This window comes from Ixodes scapularis, unplaced genomic scaffold, assembly GCF_016920785.2.
Source record: "Ixodes scapularis isolate PalLabHiFi unplaced genomic scaffold, ASM1692078v2 PGA_scaffold4__175_contigs__length_147842914, whole genome shotgun sequence".
Classification (NCBI taxonomy): Eukaryota; Metazoa; Arthropoda; class Arachnida; order Ixodida; family Ixodidae; genus Ixodes; species Ixodes scapularis.
Genome location: NW_024609879.1, coordinates 140136314 through 140158372, shown reverse-complemented (window position 1 = coordinate 140158372; position 22059 = coordinate 140136314). Strand labels below are relative to the sequence as shown.

At 48.6% G+C, this 22059-nt stretch overlaps 1 protein-coding gene across 5 annotated transcripts in view; it reads right to left on the bottom strand.

The window, feature by feature from the left end:
* The window catches only part of LOC115311043 (histone-lysine N-methyltransferase PRDM9-like), a 45944-nt gene that overhangs the window by 22796 nt on the left and 1089 nt on the right, over positions 1–22059 (bottom strand). The window contains exons 2-9 of one of the 5 annotated variants that reach the window (XM_042293465.1): positions 18782–18853; positions 17550–17605; positions 16761–16872; positions 16048–16149; positions 15834–15910; positions 13962–14150; positions 13172–13415; positions 11299–12020 (exon numbers count right to left, since the gene is read on the bottom strand). In XM_042293465.1, coding sequence (XP_042149399.1) covers positions 11371–12020; positions 13172–13415; positions 13962–14150; positions 15834–15910; positions 16048–16149; positions 16761–16872; positions 17550–17605; positions 18782–18853 — 1502 coding nt within the window. In that variant the 3' untranslated portion in view covers positions 11299–11370. Of the gene's footprint in view, positions 1–11297; positions 12021–13171; positions 13416–13961; positions 14151–15833; positions 15911–16047; positions 16150–16760; positions 16873–17549; positions 17606–18781; positions 18854–22059 lie in introns of those variants that run through there. The other 4 variants (XM_042293466.1, XM_040221982.2, XM_040221979.3 and 1 more) reach the window with 4 other exon arrangements.

Below are 22059 nucleotides of genomic sequence, written 5' to 3'. Positions count from 1 at the left end.
CAAAAAAGAAATTGGTGTGTGTATGTTTATACGACCTAGTTAGTCTGTCTCAACGGGCGACTGTAGATTCTAAGCTGTAGATGAGAAATTTAGACAGTGCAGTACAACCGCTAGCCTGGGGTCTTTAACGTGCATCACGCAGTAGTGATACACAACCGCATGTCGGTACGATACAGATCCAGATCGAATTGGGCAGGGGTGGGGTGCAAAAAGTTGAGCGGAATTTCGCACGAGTCAATAGCAGCACTACACGCAAACTTTTCCGTTTTTTCCTCCTGACAAGGTTGCGGAGAAGGCGCCGTATAACCGAGCTTTCGGTTGCACGTCAAAAGATCCCCAGGTGGTCGAAATTAATCCTCAGTCCTCCGCTGGGGCGTGCCAGATGCCCGTCGTAGGTTTGGCACGTAAAACCCCCAAATTTGATTTGACCTCCTGACGAGGTGGCTCAACAACAGAAGCAGTTAGTGACCACTTCTAATCAACGAGGTAGCAGCTACGCTGTTTTTATAAATCGCATGTTCCAATAACATGCGATTCCAATAAAGGAATCGCATGTTCATTACCAGTCCGTGTCGTCGAGGCGCGGCGAACTGTTGGGCGGCAGGGGCGGTGCGTCGACTTCGGCATTACCAGCCGTCCTCTGAGGCGTGTCCGTGTAGAGTCGAAGCCCGAGCTCTTCGCAGCGATCTAAAAGTTCATGCTTGAGCTCCGGATTCTTCGGTCTCGCTGCCTTCGTGGTGACGGCAGGAGTGTGCACGTGTGTTCAACGCGACAACACGCTAGTCACACTGCAAAATTGCGATATTCGGCCAATTTAGCCAAGCGAATCCAGTAGAAAAGGCCAGCGAATTCAGATTCGAAAGGCGTTTTTATTGCCACAAAAACAAGGTCAAGGTGAGGGGAATATGGCGAGTGACATCTTCGTCTGGGCATGTGGCACTAAAAAAAGGATGAGGGAGGTGAAAATCTGCACATATACTACGTCCAGCTTCGCTGTTAGCATGAAGTTTAGGAGACTAAGCTGGCCATTGTCTTTGTCTGATGACTTCTTTGGGTGAACCCAGTCAACCAGGTTGTGGGCATATATGGGTTTGAACTTGGTCCGAATTTGTTGATAGTAGGGGCATTCCCATAAGAGATGAGTCATGCCTCATTTTATGTTGTTCGTGCATTTGTTGCACGTGCTGGAGCGACTTTGCTCCGGGCGTGCTGGGGAGCGGGTGGCGCCTGCCATGATGCGGGTGAGGAGGACCTTGTCCCTTCTTCCGATTCCTCTCGGTAGAAGGTAGGGCGTCTGGGGCAGGCTTCCTCACAATCTTTTTCCGCACCTCTCCTTGATTAGGATCCTCTCCTCGTCAGGATCATATTCTTCGTCATCACATAACGTCTTCCCATTACCGGGTGCAGCGTATCCGTGGTCGTGTGGTTGTGAGGATGTGGGCGCTCCCCCTAACCCGCAGAAAGAAACTAGCGCCGCGCGAGCGAGTTGATGCACCTTTTCATTGCCGAGGATCCCTGCATGGCCCGGGATCCAGCCTATCTTGATGGTGGTGCCAAGATGACGTAGTTCGGCTGCCATTTTCTTTATTTCCTTGACCTTCCTGCTTGCGCTGGAGCCTTTCTTACACTCTCGTACTGGCTCCTAGGAGTCTGTTAAGAGGCTGAGCTCCCTCGGACGTAGGTCTTGCCAGTGATGCGTGAAGAGGTTGAAAGCCAGGAGGATGACTTCGAGCTCTCCTCCCTTGATCGTGGTTCTTGTGGGTAGTTGGCAGCATTCCGTGACCCCCACAGCGGGGTCGAGAAACACCGCTGCCCCAGCAGGTGTCGATGTGTCATCTCATGCGTGGTCTGTGTTTACTGCCAGGATCTCGCTCGGGTCGGTCCAGTGCTCCACCATCTTCCGGCGTGCGTTGGTGATCCGCTCGTTCCTTTTTTCGTCCCCTTTCTTGACTCTAAGAGGCCTCCTTTCGGTGATGTCTGCCATGTCTTCCCACGGCGGAAGCCATTCTGGCAGGTTTGGTAGGTCTTCTAGGTTGTTGCCTAGCAGCCCCAGGATCTGTCTTCCTTGCTTTGTGTGTTGAAGTCTTTCTTCATGCACCACGACCCTGGCTTGGACGGTGTCCTGTAAGGTGTTGAGCTGCGCCCATTTATCTAATTATATCTTTTTAGTAAAAAAGGGTAGGCCCGTAAACACTCTCATCGCAAGCCTATTGAGTGTCTCAAGCCTTCCCCACTTAACTTTGGTTAGATTGTAGTGTCGGCAATCCTAAAACATGTTTCTTAACGCAATTGCGAACGCACTACGGCCCTTCTTTTTGAAATACCAAAAATCGAGAGTTCGTTGTGATGCCGTCTCCTGGATTTGTATCCTCCAACGGAAAACAGGCGACACCGCTCAAAACCGGTCCGCCGCAACGCCGGCGCTCGCTCCTTTCCTCCTCGCTTTGGGTCGCCATGGCAACAGCAGGGAGTCGTAAAGGAAAGTGGACTCTCAGGACTCCGCAATATTTGACGTCAAGGCACCGGCGCCGATCGCGCGGGAACTTAGAATTCGGCATTTGGAAATTGTTTTTTTACTTCACAAATACTGAATTCCCAAATTTCAAATTTTGAGAGCAATGTCCCGGCATCGTTTTCAATCGTTTCGGATAATAAAAAAAAATATGATTTTGATGTGTCAGTGCCCCTTGAAGCAATTGCCCCACGATGGGAAAGTGTGGCGATTGGTTGTGGCATCTCGGTCACTGGGAAACGCCCGTCTCATGACCCGTCGGGGAATCGCCGGTCCACCAAAAGGGGGCGGGCCAACCAGTGATATTTAAGGGGAACGTAGCCAGCGACGGCGCCAGGCTTTTCATAGTGAGGGGGCAGTGGGGGGGCGCGCGGCATTTTTCGGGAGGCATGGGCTTTCGATCCGACTAAAAGGACAAATATCCATGGACGATGACTTGGCGCTTCAGGAGTTTTTAATTGAAATCAGCTCAGTTTATTTCATTATTTTACAACCTACCTACAACTCTGGTTAATGTAGCATTTCACGTGTAAAATATTCAGGCATGTTTACGTTCCGCAATACTAAATAAGCACGCTCACGCTCGTCGTGACTCATCATCTGCTCTTTAGGCAGTCCCCTGCACCGCGGAAAACCGGAGCACGTCATCGATCATGTAGATGTAGTGACAATTTCTCTCTTCTTTGCTGAATACGCCTGGCAGAGGTACACGGCGACTGATTTAGCCACGCCACTTTTCCTCATCTGCTAGAAGGAAGCCGATGATGTTTGGGACATCTTGCGTGCTGCACTGTTGGAGTGGCGTCGTAGTTCGCCTTCCTTTTGAAGAGCTTTCTTCCAGTTTCGATAGTCCTCTATCAAAATACAGCACTTCGATTGTCCCCCCCCCCCCCCCCCCCCCCCCCCCCAAATTCACAAACACTTTCAGCTGTCCTCCAACCTCCTGAAATAGTCCCTCGAAGGGACTCCGTGCCCCAGGGTCACTAATGAGGGGAGCATGGCAGTTCTTGAACCCCAAGGCTCCTTTCTTGAGCACACACAGTCGCCGTCACCAAAGTTGCTTCAAGGACCCCATAGAGGCTTGAAATAAGCAGGATGACCTAGACACATCAAAGCCGCCCCTTGGGAACTCGCCAGTCGGCCCGAGCGTCTCAGGACTTTGGGAGATTTCCTCGGTCAGAACATGAACAGTGCCCCTGAGTTCCTTTGTCTGGCAGGTACGAAGCGACGGCGCAGTGCAGATGGGATCCCAAGTCTCTTCGAGTAATCACTTGGGTGAAGCTACTTTCAGGAAGTCTTTTATGGTTGGCGACAGAGGAAGTGAGTGGTAGACGACGCTCCTTAGCTTCGGCAAGCCATACCGATATTCATGCATCGTTCTTCACGGGGTACGTAAAGAAATTAAAGTGGACGGCACGAAAAAGTTCAAAACATCCGGTATAAGGCCTCTTTAGGCTGGCTATCCTTCAAGCCAATGCCTTTTCCATGGAACGAGTAAATTAGGAAAATGACGAGCTATGTAGCGTATGCGGGTCTGCGCGCGAAAATTAGGGTGAGGGGGGGGGGGGGGGGGGGGTGTGAAGGCTGGCATATTTTTGGGGTGGCAAGACAAATTTTAGGGGAGTCGCCCGCCACCCCTCGCCTCCCTTTGGCGCCGTCCCTGAACGTAGCAAGTGGGAAACGTATAACGAACGAATGAAAGGGCTTTCTTTAGTTTGTGCTGGAGCTCGAGAGCTCACACTCCGTGAACGAACCCTGTTAAGGGACTCCGGGGTACAATGCCCCCGTAATCGGAATTTGATCCTACGAGCAAGCCAACTCCCGAGCTAACACCCGAGAACCTCCTTCCCACCTCCCACTAAAGAGTACTCTTTGTAGTTTTGTTTCGCTTATGTATCTCCATTGGCTACAAAAGTATTGAATCCTTTATATAAAAGCACACCGAGTTAGTTGGCGTGGCCATAATGACTAACTTGGCCCCCGTCGCAAGTACCACCCATCTTCCCACAGCGAAGTTCGTCAGCCGATCCGGGCCTCCCGCGGACGACGCAAGGTGTGCACCAAGGAACCCGTTGTGTGGAGCTCGATCTTGCTGGAGAGATACGCGTCCCCAGTGCGTAGTTCATCGCAAGCGTAGCTCCCATTCCAATGCATTTCTTCGTCTCCGAAACTGTCTGGAAAGGAGCTGGCGAAGGAAACACAGGCCTTCTTTTTTTAGACGAACGAAGATGAGAGCGCAGTTACATTGGTACGAAAAGAAAAAAGGTAGAAAGTCAAAAGCCCGACTTTCAGTGCGGAAATTTGAAAACAGAGCGGACTATTTCGTACCTCCTCCCCTTCGCAACCTCTCTGCCTTTTCACTGTGATACATCCGCGGTCCCAAAAGCGCGTCATCGGGTCCAAACTGACGTCACACGCAACCGGACCTCACTTATTCCCTTCACCCCTAAGCTGGCATTGTGCTGGAAGCTACGCGCTTGCCGGACCAATCAGCCGTCTCCCTTTCATCACCTAACTTAATTCTCTGCAGCCACATTTGCCACGCTCACGTGGCAAGTGTGGCTGGCCCAACGAGCACGTAGCTTCAACAGCACTGTCAGCTTCGGGATGAACGGGCTGGGGAAAGCAGCTTTTGTCTGAATTTTGAGCGACGGGCTAATCTTCTAGGGGGAGAATGGATGTGTCCGGGATTACACAAACGAGAGTGCGAGCAAGAGGGGACTCCCCCTTTTCGTCTTCTTTAACTGTTTGGTGGAATGCGCGATTTATGAGTTGAGGAGGAAAGCGAAACAGGAAAAAGTTGGAAAACCGTTTCATGACCCCTTTAAAGAAATCTTTCTTTGCAGTACGTCACATCGGCAGCAACAGAGTTGCCAACCAAAAGTCGTTTCTCTAAACTTTTGAAACTTGTGAACGAAGTATTTGTGAAGCAAGCAAACTTTTCCAAACGCGGAATTTGAAGTTCCCGCGCGATCCGCGCCTGTGCAGTGACCTCAAAGATTGAGTCGTCCTGCAACTCGAGTTTCTCTTGCACCTTCATACCTGCCCGAAGTGTCGTGTTCGCCCTCGTCTCGCAATGGACTGCTTTCCCCCGTGTGCCGCCTATCTCTGTGAGCAGACGACGCTTCACTTTCCACTCTGAAGTTCTTTGAGGACCCTTTCAGCGATCTCAAATTCTTTGAAACAGTGTGAGGTCGAAGAAAACGCGCCTTGGACTTTTGTAAGCGACGCGAGGGTCTATTTCGCGTCGGTTCTGCGTGAAAGGCAGCCCCGGCGGAGTCACAACAGAAACTGCGGTACAAAAACACCAAACCCAGTTGTTTTGACCGTTTGACGATTTCCTTATCGAAGTCTGATAGGTCGCTAGGAACCTGAACAAGAGAACTTTGTTCGATTCCCCGACTCGCCAATGATCCTCAGTGCTACATGTGCCAAGCGCTGCGGCGCCGCCAAGTTTATCGAGGGAGGATAAAAAGCCAGGAGGCCGCATAACTTCGGACTCGGATTTTCGATATTTCAGAAAGAAAGGCCATAGTGCGTTTGCAATTGCGTCAAACCACATGTTCTACCAATGCCGTTCTTAAATATTACAAAATGTCGTTTACAAAGTTTCTAAATTTAATAATTTTTGACGTCATGACTAAAAAAAAAATGCGAGGAAATGAGAAACAGTCTGCCTTTTCACACTTTCGGTACTTCATATTATTTGATTGTGAAACGTTTGATATTGCCGGTGCAGATTGCAAAAGATATGGCGAAATTCACGTTTGAATGCAAATTCAATTAGGTTATGAACCTCTTGAAAGTACCTTTGTTGTGTAGTTTTCTGCAATCCGTTTAGAAAAAATTTAGCACACACTTGAAATATGCTTTTCACTATAAACATTAGAGCCTTCTCCTTGCTTGTATAAAAATAAATATGTTTTCGTAAGGATCAACACTGAATTATACTTAGTTCTGTTATTCCCGCGATTATAAATAGTACTTTGTGTATCCTTCACCAATTCCGGCGTGATGCGACAATGTATCACGTTTCGTCACATTAGGCAAACATTCCCTACAAAACATTGATTCAATATTGTGGCGAAATTGTTGCCAAGAGGCTATTTATAAATGTTGCTCAAATATTTTTTATTCAACGCTTCTGAGACATTTGTCTATGTAATATAACTTTACACAACATTCAGCAACATTGAGACAATGTCACACGAAAAACGTTTCTTTTACGTTATTCTTCAAATGGCTCTATAACGTACCCGGACATGTCCCCGCGTTTTATTACATTCATGACATTGGAGTAACCTTTTGGCAACATTTAGTGCTAGTAAGAGAAGTATTACTGCTTTTGTATTAGTGTTACTGGTGTATACCTGTATTACAGCTATACACCAGTTGTTAGCAGGGGTCGTTGAGAACTTCGGTGTCCGGCTCGGTGATCGGAAGGGTGCATCGTTGGCCTTTGCCGACGATCTTCTCTGATCGCCACGTTGCCCCCGTGGTCTTCGCTATCTCTTAGATACGTAGTTTGAAATTAATGATTTTTAAATCGTCTCGCTTTGGCTTAGAGGGTGGCGGAAAAAATAAAAAAGGATAACTCTTGTAAATTTAAATTTGAGGCCTTTCCGCTGCGTGCGATCGAGTGTTCCGGGTCACGTGAAGTACATACCTCGGTGAACAGACTAAAGGAACACTGCCACCTCAAATGTAGATTTTTTTTCAACTAAAACGATGCAATGTGTAGTCATAGACACGCAAAGAAATACCACAACGCCAGAAAAAAAAATATTCACGCGCGTGCGCCTTTTTTCTTTTTTTTTCTTTTTATCTACCTTTTATCTCTCTCCCTCTTCTCATTTCCTCGCTTCTTTTTATTCGTGACGTCAAAAAATATTAAATTTAGAAACATTGTAAACGACATTTTGTAATATTTAAGAACGGCATTCGTAGAACATGTTGTTTAACGCAATTGCCAACGCACTATGGCCTTTCTTTCTGAAATATCGAAAATCGGAGCCCGGAGTTATGTCGCCTCCTGGCTTTTTATCCTCCCTCGATAAACTTGGCGGCGCCGCAGCGCTTGGCACATGTAGCACTGAGGATGATTGGCGAGTCGGGGAATCGAACAATGTTCTCTTGTTCAGGTTCCTAGCGGCCTATCAGACTTCGAAAAGGAAATCGTCAAACGGTCAAAACAACTGGGTTTGGTGTTTCTGTACCGTAGTTTCGGTTGTGACTCCGCAGGGGCAGCATTTCACGCATAACCGACGCGACATGGACTCTCGCGTAGCTCACAAAAGCCCACTGCGCGTTTTCTTAGGCCTCACACCGTTTCAAAGAATTCGCTGAAAGGGCCCTCAAAGAACTTCAAACTGGAAAGCGAAGCGTCGTCTGCTCACAGAGATAGGCGGCACACGGAGGAAAGCAGTCGAAGACGCGGGCGAATACGACACTTCGGGCAGCAGGGACGGCGCCAAAGGGAGGCGAGGGGTGGCGGGCGACTCCCCTAAAATTTGTCTTGCCACCCCAAAAATATGCCAGCCTTCACACCCCCCCCCCCCCCCTCACCCTAATTTTCGCGCGCAGACCCGCATACGCTACATAGCTCGTCATTTTCCTAATTTACTCGTTCCATGGAAAAGGCATTGGCTTGAAGGATAGCCAGCCTAAAGAGGCCTTATACCGGATGTTTTGAACTTTTTCGTGCCGTCCACTTTAATTTCTTTACGTACCCCGTGAAGAACGATGCATGAATATCGGTATGGCTTGCCGAAGCTAAGGAGCGTCGTCTACCACTCACTTCCTCTGTCGCCAACCATAAAAGACTTCCTGAAAGTAGCTTCACCCAAGTGATTACTCGAAGAGACTTGGGATCCCATCTGCACTGCGCCGTCGCTTCGTACCTGCCAGACAAAGGAACTCAGGGGCACTGTTCATGTTCTGACCGAGGAAATCTCCCAAAGTCCTGAGACGCTCGGGCCGACTGGCGAGTTCCCAAGGGGCGGCTTTGATGTGTCTAGGTCATCCTGCTTATTTCAAGCCTCTATGGGGTCCTTGAAGCAACTTTGGTGACGGCGACTGTGTGTGCTCAAGAAAGGAGCCTTGGGGTTCAAGAACTGCCATGCTCCCCTCATTAGTGACCCTGGGGCACGGAGTCCCTTCGAGGGACTATTTCAGGAGGTTGGAGGACAGCTGAAAGTGTTTGTGAATTTGGGGGGGGGGGGGGGGGGGGGGGGGGACAATCGAAGTGCTGTATTTTGATAGAGGACTATCGAAACTGGAAGAAAGCTCTTCAAAAGGAAGGCGAACTACGACGCCACTCCAACAGTGCAGCACGCAAGATGTCCCAAACATCATCGGCTTCCTTCTAGCAGATGAGGAAAAGTGGCGTGGCTAAATCAGTCGCCGTGTACCTCTGCCAGGCGTATTCAGCAAAGAAGAGAGAAATTGTCACTACATCTACATGATCGATGACGTGCTCCGGTTTTCCGCGGTGCAGGGGACTGCCTAAAGAGCAGATGATGAGTCACGACGAGCGTGAGCGTGCTTATTTAGTATTGCGGAACGTAAACATGCCTGAATATTTTACACGTGAAATGCTACATTAACCAGAGTTGTAGGTAGGTTGTAAAATAATGAAATAAACTGAGCTGATTTCAATTAAAAACTCCTGAAGCGCCAAGTCATCGTCCATGGATATTTGTCCTTTTAGTCGGATCGAAAGCCCATGCCTCCCGAAAAATGCCGCGCGCCCCCCCACTGCCCCCTCACTATGAAAAGCCTGGCGCCGTCGCTGTCGGGCAGGCACGAAGGCGCGAGAGAAACTCGAGTTGCAGGACGACTCAGTCTTTGAGGTCACTGCACAGGCGCGGATCGCGCGGGAACTTCAAATTCCGCGTTTGGAAAAGTTTCTCTACTTCACAAATACTGCGTTCACTAGTTTCGAATATGGAGGATAATATCCACGCATCGTTCTCAATCGTTTCAGATAATAAGATAATAATAATAATATAATTTTGACCTGTCCGTGCCTCTTTAATACCTCCGACGAAATCAAGTGCACTTGTTCAGATTTTGATGGGCTAATTTTGAGGCTGGCTTCACGCCGGTTAAGTCACATCAGAAGTTAAACATTTAGACGTTTTACTTAGTACCACGGTTTTTCTACGACCTATTGATTTGTTCACCATCGAAGTTTTTCCTTCACCATTTGGATAGGAAGACTGGAGGGGCAGCGAGGGTCTTCTTCCATCTTCCCGTGGACACGCCGTGCGCTTTCTTCTCTGCGCCGGTCGCGGATGGCGGGCTTCGGGTTCATTGTGTGGCGACCAATGATACCCCGGATTCCCTGTTTATGGCTGCTAGCCATGCCAGGCTGTGACACGGCCCTGGCAAGGCATTCTTAGGCAACTCACTGTACAGTGCGTCAAAGACTTTGATAGTACAAGGCGCGTAGCCTTTATCCTTAACGTCGTGTTTTGTATCAGTGCTACACAATTTATGTTATAATGAAGCTAGCATGTTTAGAGAAACGACTTTTGGTTGGCAACTCTGTCGCTGCCGATGTGACGTACTGCAAAGAAAGATTTCTTTAAGATAGAAGTTTTCTATTTAAATATTCCTACGTAGAAACTGAACCCGAGTTAAATACTCACTAGAACAAATAATGTGACCTTTAAAAGGACCTTGCCGTCTGTTTACAATGTCACCTGACCAATGTAACTGCGCTCTCACCTTCGTTCGCCCTAAAGGAGGCCTGTGTTTCCTTCGCCAGCTCGTTTCCAGGCAGTTCTTGAGATGAAGAAATGCTATAAAATGAAGAGCTACGCTTGCGATGAACTAAGCACATGGGACGCGTATCTCTCCTCGCTTGATGCCCAGCGTCAGCGCATCTGCCCGGTTGATTGGCAGCCTCGAAGCGCGACATCCTGGCATTCGTCATCTTCTTGTACGTGTTCTTTCATCGGCTAGACCAATCAATGTCGCGTGACTTGTGCTGTAAGCATGCGTGTCTGTGGTTATATGTGTTCGAGTCTTCGGATTTATTCTGATCTAAGACGGAACAAACTATACTGTGAGTAGAGACGCTGTGAAGTTCGTATTTGTACAATATTTCTTTCCTTCTACTTCTCTGAATATTACGGTCGACCAATATATATATATATTATATATATATATATATATATATATATTTGTTTTAAGCCTGTCTCGGGGCAGGTTTGGCGCAATTCTTAACAAAAATGGCATTTTGGCGCAAGATGCAGCAGGCTTCACTTCATGCAGCAATCTTCCGCGAATGACGCAGCATTTCCATCACTGCACGTCTCACGGCCAAACGTCAGGCGGGTTCGAACGCGAGCAAAATCTTCCTTATAACTCGCGAGCCGAGTCAGACAGCCGACCCCGATGTGGACAGCGTCGACGATCATTCCGCCAGACGTGGTCTAACGTTGCCCATCCAACCACCGAACTCTCCGATAGTCCTCCCGGCCCGAAACGCACGTTCCGGTTCTCTCGGGTGAATACACGCGTTTTGAACCTCACGTCGCAAAGTATACGCCCGTCTCTTCAAGTCGCCCACCAACGCGGGAACTGTTCGCCAACGCTTTCGTAGACCAGCCAAGTCCCTCTCGTGCTAACGGCCCACCGCAGAGCCTTCGTCGACCCTTACACCCACGGTTGGGCAAAGTGTCCCTTTTAGACGACACGCTCGTGGGGAACAGTAAGCCGATGCCATTTCTATGTACAATGTATTTATTAAAAAGTAAAAGAAAAACTCGCCGGTGTCACCCTTGTCTTCGGGTTTCCCCAGTGTCGTTAGGAGCCGGTGCCCCTCCCCCCTCCCCCATCACGGAGTCCATCTACCGCTCCTGGTCGTCGCAGGAGTGCTGCCTCCTCATGTGGCTTCTGAGTTCGCATGGGAGCAGGAACCCTCTGCCGCAGTCCCCGCACTTGTGGGGATACTCTTTTGAGTGCGCCCGAATCACGTGCCTCTTCATGTTGCTTAAATCAGAGGCCCTGTAGGAGCACAGGTGGCAGGCATAGGGCTTCTCGCCGGTGTGGGTTCGCCTGTGGCTTGCGAGGTGACCTCTCTCAACGAATCCTCTCCCACACTCTGGGCAGACGTGGGGCCGCTCTCCGCTGTGCGTCCTCTCGTGCGTCCTCAAGTCTGCCAGCCGGGCGAACTTCTGCCCGCACTCGGCGCACTCGTGAGGCCGCTCGCCCGTGTGCACCCTCTGGTGCGTGGTCAAGTGGCCTTGCCTCGTGAAAGCCTTGCCGCAGGTGCCGCACTCGAAGGGCCTCTCTCCCGTGTGGGTGCGCTCGTGCTTGACTAGGTCTGTTTTCTTATCGCTGGAGTAGGGACAGTGACCGCATCGGTGCCTGCCCCCTCTCCTCCCGTGCATCCTCTTCCGATGTCCCTGGAGGTGCTCGAGGGAAGCGAAGACGCTGTCGCAGTCCCCACAGGCGAAGGTTTGCACTGGCCCCTCGAGGGACGGTGCCTTTTCTTGGTCTGCACATGGACGAGCAAGGCAAGGGGGGCAGAGAGTTAAGGGGCGACATTACGGATAAATTCCGAGATACCCCTCCCCCGAAAGGTGACCCGCCCACCATTTTCGGATGGATTTGTTATTTTCTTTTAAGGGGGGGGGGGGGGGGGGGGGGGTTCAACGATTTTAAGATTAAAAGAATATGCATCTCGTAATTTTCACGTTGTTCATCATGTCCCGGAGGTCACAGAAAACACCTCCTTCATTAAAAAATGTCGCTATTCCGCTGCATGATCACAAAGCAAAAGTCAAGCTGTTCCCCCCACCTGCAGCAACGAGTGGCAGCCGAAGGAACTACAGCGAAAAGATTACATGACCTCACTCGGCTCTAAGCTGCAGCAAAATGCCCACTAATGTCAGCAGAGAGAGAGAGAGAGAGGAAGCGTCCTCCGAGAGAGCACAGGGGCACCAAAAATGCCAATACTTATCTTTTTTTTTTTTTTTTTTTTTCTACACAGCAATTAGGACACGCTGTCGAAATTGGTTTTCTGTTCTTTACTTTAGGATTGTCAGAGGGCAACTTCCACAAGTGTTTGACCGAAGTCCGGAAATCGTTGCAACCCCCCAAAGCCCCCTTTAAAACACCGAAAGATATCCCACGCTTAATAATCGTAGCGTTCGGATCAATGATGCCCTTGGCGTAAATGTGCCCGGTTAGATAGGGCAGGATATATAAGCGAACATTTTTGACTGGAAAGTACAGTTATCTTTGTTTCATTGCCCCCTCGCCACGATAACATGTTTGATAGACACATTATATAAAAATAGCATTTTTGTTTTCAACTTTTCTTGACTGCACACCGACAGGTTGACCACTCCTCATTTTCGCACAATTTTCTATCTATTTTAGGTGGACTATATCTCAGGAGAGTACCGTACCTTCAAATCCAAAATTATTTTTTTTATTTTTGTGCATTGTGGTTCCACAATTAACAGTGCACTCCAGCCTATTTTTATTGCAATGACAAACTTCGAAACTCAGCGAATCCAAAATTATTTTTTTTATTTTTGTGCATTGTGGTTCCACAATTAACAGTGCACTCCAGCCTATTTTTATTGCAATGACAAACTTCGAAACTCAGCGTATCCTTGCCATCCGATGTCCCCCACTCACGCTTCTTCTGGGCTCCGTCCTTGGCTTCGACGAGTCCTAGCTCGGCGCCAAACTCGTCCCCGTACCAGACGAGCAGCTCGGTCCCCGGCGCTATCTTGGCCCTTGTCTGGTAGTAGACGCCTCCCCTGTGCTGGAAGGCCACGAGGTTCTGGCTGTTCTCGCTGGGGGCGCAGTTGACGTAGCGCATCCAGTTGGACTCCGACAGGGGCCGGGCGTCCACCAGGTAGCCGCCCCGGCCACGCACCTGGATCCGGGCAAGTGCACGCGGTGACGCACCACTTTTACACCCGCCTCAAACATTTCAAGGAGATTGTTTTGGCTACTAAATCAGATCATTATTGCCTGTATCGATACTTTTACTTAGGGATACATTTCTTGAACTTTGAGTTTTTATGCGATGACTGAAGTATTGACGAGAACAAAAAAAAAAAAAAATACTTGCAATTTCCGTGTTTACTTATGCGCTCATCTGCGAATGGGTGTCTCTGCATTGTCGACGTTTTGTGCTATCTATGCGAGTGCAACCTGAAGGTGATGCGTGCTGCTTGTACATTGTTGCTAGTAAAAAAGTATCTTTACGATGCCGCACCGCCAGAGCACAAAGTATTAGCGTGTTTCCTAGCGCTCTTAACTTGTTCCTGTAACACCCTTAGGATGTTACCCCTGAGTCCAGCTACACCCACATGGGACAATGATATTCTAGTGTGTACCCCGACAATTCTATCCTCACTTTCAGGTTCGGAACCTTCAAGTTCACGCATGCTCACGCAGCCCACAGGGAGCACTGCACCTTCCAGGTGTACCCGTTGCCCCCGCCGGAGCCGGTGAAGCGCACGCCTTCGTAGGGCCCGTAGCACAGCCTGGCCGGGAGGGGCCTGAGGGTGAAGACCCCCTTCCCGGCCCCCTTGATGCAGGACCGGGCCAGCGTCAGACCCTCGGGCAGGGTCTTGTTCGCGCGCTGGGGGTCCCCCGGGGGAGCCTGAATTAATCAGAGGGGATGGATATGACGTCACAACTAATATATAAAGAGAGCTGACGTACTGCAAGGACTTTGTCAGCCAGTATGACAAAAACGAACGTGTACTTGTTTGTACTTTTATTTATTTTCAAACGGTGCGATAAAACTTCGGTTTCAGTTGTTTTTGTTAGTCTGGCATAAATGTGTACTAAAAACAAACAAAAAAGTGAAAGCCGCTTACAACTCCCTGTAACGCCGAATTAGAGCGCAGCTCTTGAGGAGGAGGAGGGAAGGGTGCTGGGGGGGGGGGGGGGGGGGGGTAAAACTAACCAGGAGGGGTCAGTGACCTTGGGGGTCGCATGACCCCCAATGCCGATGATGTCATCACTGACGTCACTGATGACGTCATCAGTGACGATGACGATGCGGGTACCGATGACATCATTAGTGACGTCACTGATGACTTCATCAGTGATGATGACGATGCGAATGTCGGTGACGTCATCAGTGACGTCGCTGATGACGTCATCAGTGATGATGACGATGACGATGCGGATGTCGGTAACGTCATCAGTGATGATGACGATGACGATGCGGATGCCGGTGACGTCATCAGTGATGATGAGGATGACGATGTGGATGCCGGTGACGTCATCAGTGATGATGACGATGTGGATGCCGGTGACGTCATCATTGATGATGACGTCATCAGTGATGATGACGATGTGGATGCCGGTGACGTCATCAGTGACGATGACGTAATCGGGGGGTCACGCGACATCGGCGGGGGTCACGTGACCTCGAGGAGGGGTCACGTGACCTCAGGGGAGTCACGTGACATCGGGGGGTCACGTGACCTGGGGGTCACGTGCCCCCCACGAGGTCACGTGACCCGGTGGGGGGCTCGCGCGGTGCATTATGGGACATTTCCCATGATGCACCGGGGTCACGTGACCTCGGGGGTCACGTGCCACCCCCCCGAGGTCACGTGACCCCGGTGGGGGGCCTGCGCGGTGCATTATGGGACATTTCCCATGATGCACCGCGCGGTTACGCCGACGGTGACGGCGACGGCGACGGCGACGCCGCTCAAACCGGAAACGGGCCCCTAAGAGCTGCGCTCTAAAACTAAGCATTTCTGCTGTGATTCCAAACCCGTGATCTTTATAGGACAGTCGAGAATTGGATACTTTCTGACAAATCCAGCTACGGTAACACTAAGAGACCTGCGGGCGGGAATGCCACTTTTAGTACGGGTTACTTTATTATGGTTGCAGATAATTTAACTTTCTTATGGTTTCCATCTACGGTTTTCTGGATATCCTCCAAGTTAATCAACAAAATAGAGACCCTCGATTCTTGAAGTGTATTGTCTTCGATGTACAGTCTGGATAATGACTTAATAGTAGTACACCAGAGTTCGCAGATTCTTATCATTGGATGTCCAGTCAGGTGCTGGAGCAATCGAAGACCGCGTGTATACTTTCCCGCGTAGCACGCGGAATTCGAGGGAGGTTACACACGGACACAGGTAACGCCTTGACCCAAAAGCGAAAACTCGATCACGCCATGAAGTCAGTCTTGTCCCAACACAGATTGCTCCCTCCGTTTTTTCGGAGCTTCCCCGCTTTCCTGCCATTTCAAAAGCTCACAATGCCTCCTCGATGCGCGCCAGACACCGACGAAGTCGTGTAAATTCCTCACCGGTGTGTCCTTGACGAACTCGAGGGGTCCGTGGACGGGACAGTCGCCGTGCCGGTCTTCGCCGCACTCCAGGCAGTCTGCACAACGGACAACAGAGAGCAACCCACTTCTGTAGCCCCATTATAACTAATTAAGCTTTTGAAGTTAGCATGGGGATTCATCAAGGAAAGGGGTCAAGTCTCTGTCCGAGTACTTCGGACTTGTGGACACTCACAGAAGAACTCGTCCTCGGAGGGAACTTCGCACTCGGCGTAGTTGACGGACTTGCGGCTGCGCTTCGGGTACCGCGTCTGGCTCGAGGTGCCCTCTCCGGGATCTGCGCACGTCACCGGACGAAGAAAAGTCACCCCTTACCAAATGAACCGTTCATCCGATGCCCTGATGCCTTAGGTCCAGTGGCGTGACTAGGGTCAGCGGCACTCGGGGCGGTCCGCCTCCCCCTCCCCCTCCCGAATTTCTGAATTCCGATATGACGCTTGCCCCAAACAAGCTTGCGCATCGAACAATAATTCGTGCACGCCGCATAACCCGTGGATTCTGGGTTTATATGCCCACCCCTGCCCGTTTCGATCTGGATGAGCATCGCTCCTGCGTGCACGGTCGTGTATCACTAAGGCCCGATGCACGCGTCAAAGATCCCGAGCGAGCAATGCTATTGCACTGGCTAAATTTGTCACCTACAGCGGACATACAAGTTCCACATTGGGGCCGACTAACTTTACGCTGCCTAAAAATACACACAGCGCTATTCCCTGACGTTCAGCTTGTTACCCCTCGTCAGTATGGTTTCGCCAAGCTTTGTAATGGTACTAACTCAACATCCAGGGAAATTGGCACTTCCCGTCATTAACCAAGATGCGATGACAATAACGGTGACGATATTCATAGTGAATACTCCCGCGTCAGGCACTAAACGGGTCCCCGTACCGTATTCCTCCTCCCGCTTCCCCTGCGCAGCGGAGAGTGGCTTCACGCAGGGCCTCGAAGCCAGGCGGGAACTTCCTCGCTGCAGGGGCGTCGCTGCTCCCGCCACGGCGCTCTGAAAGGGCGGAGCACGTGACGTCGGGCATGACGTCGACTGACGTCATAGTCGAGGATTTTGCTCGATCAGTGCAGTGCACCTATGACCGAATGCTAAATGCATGTAGCGAAGCGATATGGGCTTCGTTACCACGCTCCATTACTTCAGAATGTGGAAGTATGCGGTTTAAAAGTGTAGCCTCACTGTTTCTTTTTGTTTGTTTTTTTGTTATATGCGACATTGGATAATTGAAACTTAAGGAGGTCTGGAGGCCAGCTAATTGAATACTGACACGTTAACCCATAAGCGGGGGAAAAGCGGGACGGACAACACAAAGCTGAAGCTTTCATTTGTCCGTCCCGTTTTTGCTCCGCTCTTGTGGCACCGTGGTCGTGAGTTTATTGTTGAAATAAAAGCTTTGTCTAGGTGGCTTAGCATCCGCCCCTCGATGAGAAGGTTTGAAGCCACAATCTTCCACCCATTCACCCAACTGACTGATACAGAAAACGTGTCGCCAAAGCGGACATTAAACTACATCGCACGGAGCCGCCGTGGCGCGAGGCCGTAAGACTAAAGTTTCCGCGTCATCGAAATGAGGCGAACGTGGCACAGCTTCGGCCGAACGCTAAGGCAGCCCTTCCGTTCGATACCCCTGCCCTGCATTGGCCTCCATTCGGTGACGTCATGATACCAACCTTGGGGGGCCTGTTCTCCTTCCCGGATGATCCTGCGGCGGCAGTGGTCGAGGCCTCTGTAAGCCGAATCGAACACATTTCGTCTGATTATGCGGATAACGCTGAAATCTTCGGCGTTTAAAAAAGAGAAGCGAGATACGTGGAACTCGTTTAAGAAAAGAGAGAGAAAAGATGCGTTTGCTCCCCTTTTTTTCTTTTTTTATATTTCTTATGACTTGTATATTGTTCATCCGCGTATCTCATTTATTAGTTATAAATATAAGGTTCGGTGTTTTCAGATATATCCGGAAAAATGGGGAAAAAAAAAAAAAAAAAAAAAACACTAGCCGGTAGAATTTTTGTTGATACGGATTTATCCGAAAATTTATTATGTAGGATCCTGAGGACAAATAAAAAAAATAGAAAAAAATAGAAATAGAAAAAAGGATGGTATTTAAAAAAAAATCTTGGTAGGAGGGAGTACAGGGTAAGTGGTCCCGAGGCCATTTCAGTTTTCTTTTAAATGTCGGAGTGCTGACCAAAGGTGGTTTACCTTTCATCTCGTCAGGGTTCGTTCAGGACAATAACAGTAAAGCTATGAATCTCTATATTCTATAGGAGGAGAAGATGTCAAGTGAAGTTTCTATGCTTCCGACCACGTCCGAGAGTTTTCTGACTTTAAACATTTCTTCAGGCAACACTTGGTAGCAGGTTTTGTCGTGGGACAGCTAGTAGTCTCAACGTAAAGAGCACTAAGGATATCTAAGTTTAAGAAATAGCGTTCGATGCGGTCGAGTTTTTATAAATTGTGCGTACATTGTTGTCCGGATATTACCTTTTTTTAATGTCGAATTTGAGAAAATTGGGAGTACAGCAATATCGAATTTCGAATTTCAGAGAATTAGAGATATGGAAAACGCAAATTTCGAAAAACCGCAATTTTATGGCAAAAAAAAAAAAAAAAAGATGAATTCCGAAAAAAAAAAAAAAAAACGATCCGGGTTCTAGAATAAACTCCGAAAACACGGAACCCTTTTTGTAACCAAGAAAAATGACAAGTCGAGACTTCAAAGCGACGAGCATGTTGCAATATTTTTTTCGTGGATGTTTCAAATGTGTATATATCCAAAAAATTGCCTGCCTTTTCTTTTTGTGTTTTTTTTTCTTTTCGGATACAGCCGTTTGTTGTGTGTGTTTTTCGACCCGTTCTGGACTTCTCATTCTGCCTGACATTTCCCGTTTTTCGAACTTACGCTTCCTCCCTGCCGATCCAGGTCTTGATGAGGGCTTCGGCTTGATGAAGTCGGGCACCGGTGGAGTGCAGCCTATGGAAGAACCTCATTCAAGTTCATCACATTGCCATCGTCTCTTCGAGTGCAAGGGGAATCTAAGGCAGCGACTGAACTCGGCAATCCTTTGTTGCCAGTTTCATGGAGCCCAGACATTTGATACAAATACATCTTCAGTAAAGGAATTCTGCGCCATTTGGGCCAAATTGGGCGATGAGAGGAAGTCTGCTACATTTGCGCCACAATGACATTTTTCCCTAAGAAAAAAGAAAACAAAACGTGAATACCACATTTATGCGATTGGCGCAGGTGAGTTATACGGGGACATGGTGTAGGAGACTAATCGAAACGATTAGTCGGCTGATTGAGCAAAATGTGTTTGATGACTTTTTCATTGGTGAAAATAGACATATGGTTCCAATTAGAAACTTATTGATCGTCAATCAAAATCACTAAATCAGTAATGTGTAGAAAGACCTTGAACGTGTGAGAAGCGCAGTAGTGCTCTAAAGTTACCGCATGTGCAGCAGGTACAAGGCTGGGGCTTTGTGATAAGAGACGGAAAAATTGCGCGAACTTGTTATCGCGTAGGTAGCATTGCTTCTGCTACACCATGTGGTAGCTTTAGGGCACAAGTGCGCTTATCACCCGCTCAAGGTATTTCTAAAAATCACTGAATTAGTGGTTTTCGATGACGCTCAGCAAGTTTCTAACTGAAATCATATCTCTAGTTCACATAAATAAAAGGTTGTGAACAAATATTACTTATTTGGTCAAATGATTGTTACGATTAGAGTATGCACTCCTTGCCGTGTAACTCACCTCCACAAACCGCATAAGTGTAGTTTTCACGGCTTCTTTCTAACAAATCTAATAAGCATTAAAAAAACAAAAATATCCCCGTATGTGTATTTTACAGCGCCTCTACTCACCGGATATTGCGTTTCATCTTGAATCAAAGCAGAGTTCGAAAACTCTATCACATACAACCACACATACTAAAAGCGCTAGTCATGGGACATTCATTGCAAGAGTTAGGGGAAGAGGCGAGCTGGTGAATATTAGGCAGGACGGTGTTGTGTGTGTCCTTCATGTTTCCGTGTCTCCGGTTTTATTATGTTGCTTACCATTCACTGCACTTTATTGGTATTGCCCATGAAAGAACACGTACAGACGAATGCCACGATGTCGTGCTCTTATTCTGTTTGATTGGGCCTATTGGTTCGTAGCGTCAGCTTTAAGGCGAAACGAAATATAAAACAAATACCGTTTGTATAAAGATTGCTCGTCAACTTTGCTGGCCGGTTAGTGCGCTGGACGGTTGATCGTCGATAGCGTCTAAACTTTCAGACGATGTCGGCAATGTCAAGAGGTAAAAGTCGCGAGAAAACATTCGCGATGGCGGCTCCTGGGATAAGCCAGAACCAGGTTCCTGCACTCCTGGCTAGACCACTTGAAGGGGCCGTACAGCGATATTCGCTTAGAACAATTTTCACTTTACACGAGCTTACTGGCACTAGTGGGTCACAGTTGTATACTCACACGCAACGAATGACCAAGAAACTCCTTTGTTGCGGTGTAATTTCAAGGACAAAGGTGAACGTTTTCTTTCAATATCTCCTTCGGAAAACGTGATGACGCACCCGAGGTGTCGCAGTACCCCCAGTGGTGACATTTTAATGCTGCCCATAAATTGGACTCCAGCATGATGTGAGCACTCGATTTGGGCTCGTGATATTTAACAGCTAAATCGACAATCGTTCGGGTAGTGCCCCGTGTTCAATCGCTGCAATGACGACAATAGACGAACCACAACAACGTCTGGAACTCAGTGCGTGTCCTGTGCTTAGCCAACCCCAGCGCGTGGCTGTGATCAACACTAGCGGCATATAATCGGCTCCAGATCACGTGGCCGCTTCTTCTGGCTGCGAGTTGCATAGGTGAACGCTGCTCGTGTTTCTTTTAACTTTTTTTTTCTGCGACTTCAATTGCATGGGGTGAAAATAGAAAGCGTCTCATAGGTCATTAACGTCAGGTATTTGTTCTAAACGGTACAGAAATCCTTGCGTCGCCCCTTTCATTATCAAATGTAACACGTGGCTCCGTGCTTTGGTTCCAGTGCACCACGGCACTCGCGCAGCTCGCGTCAACCTTCAGCGCCTCTCACCTGGGTGTGCGTGGAGCTTCACCGCTTTGCACCGGAGTGCTAGGAGCAGCGGCTGACACGGGGGAGCGCCTGGCTTAGCGCGACAGGCTCTGAACTTATGTTCGGTACCATTACAGGTCTACCTTTTTATGGTCTGAAATCTCGGTCGACCCCTCATTTTAAGAATCTGTCGGTCTATATTTGAATAGATACGGCAGTCAATGTAGTTCCCGTCTAACAAAAGAGCGGCAAAGTTTAACATTACCCTGATTCCAACGCCGCCAAAGAGCAGTGTCACTGTTAATGCACAAATGCAGGTCTTCATAATATTTGTGAATGGCTCTTTCTTCAGTTTATGATATATCACACGTTATTCATGATGTTAGCAGATGGGCTGGTATTTGCCGGAATTTTGCATAAATTATATATATAGATATCCAGACCGAGTAAACTACCGAGTGTAAAAGAGAAAGAAGGTGAGAGTCTTTTTCCCTATAAAATGTTGCGCCATGATTCATTTTCTAACACTGTTTTAATACTCATTGTAAATGAAGCCTACTGTGACCTCGGCCTTATTTCTAAAAAGAAAAGGCCCTGTGAATTCGTTTGACCCCTGCCTATTCTTATTAAAAAAAGGTAGGTAATATGCTTCAGCATCGAAGAGGAATCCTCGAAGTAGAAAGAAAAAGGGACAGACAGTCTCAGGTTTTCAATCATTATGTATAACTTACACTGCCGCTTACAGGCTATAGCCCGAGCCCGGCCCGGGAGCCGGGCTCGGGCTTGAACAAAAAATATTTCGGGCCGTGCTTGGGCAGTCGTGTGCCGCTAATTCTAAACTGTTAATATCAGAAGGTGTCCTTATTGATCTTTTAGGTTCAATTAAAACAAACCAGCGAAGTGCAAAATCACTACAGCGCCGTTAACAAAAAGAAAAAGGCGTCTTGCACTTGTAAAGCCTTCAAGAGGATAAAAGAAAACGTACGGACTCCACGGCACAGTGAAAGAGTGCGCGCTTTATCCTTAAACAGTTTTTTAGGTTAAAGCCTGCAAATGCTTTGTCGGGATCGGGCCGTGTGCGGGCTTGTTTAATCAT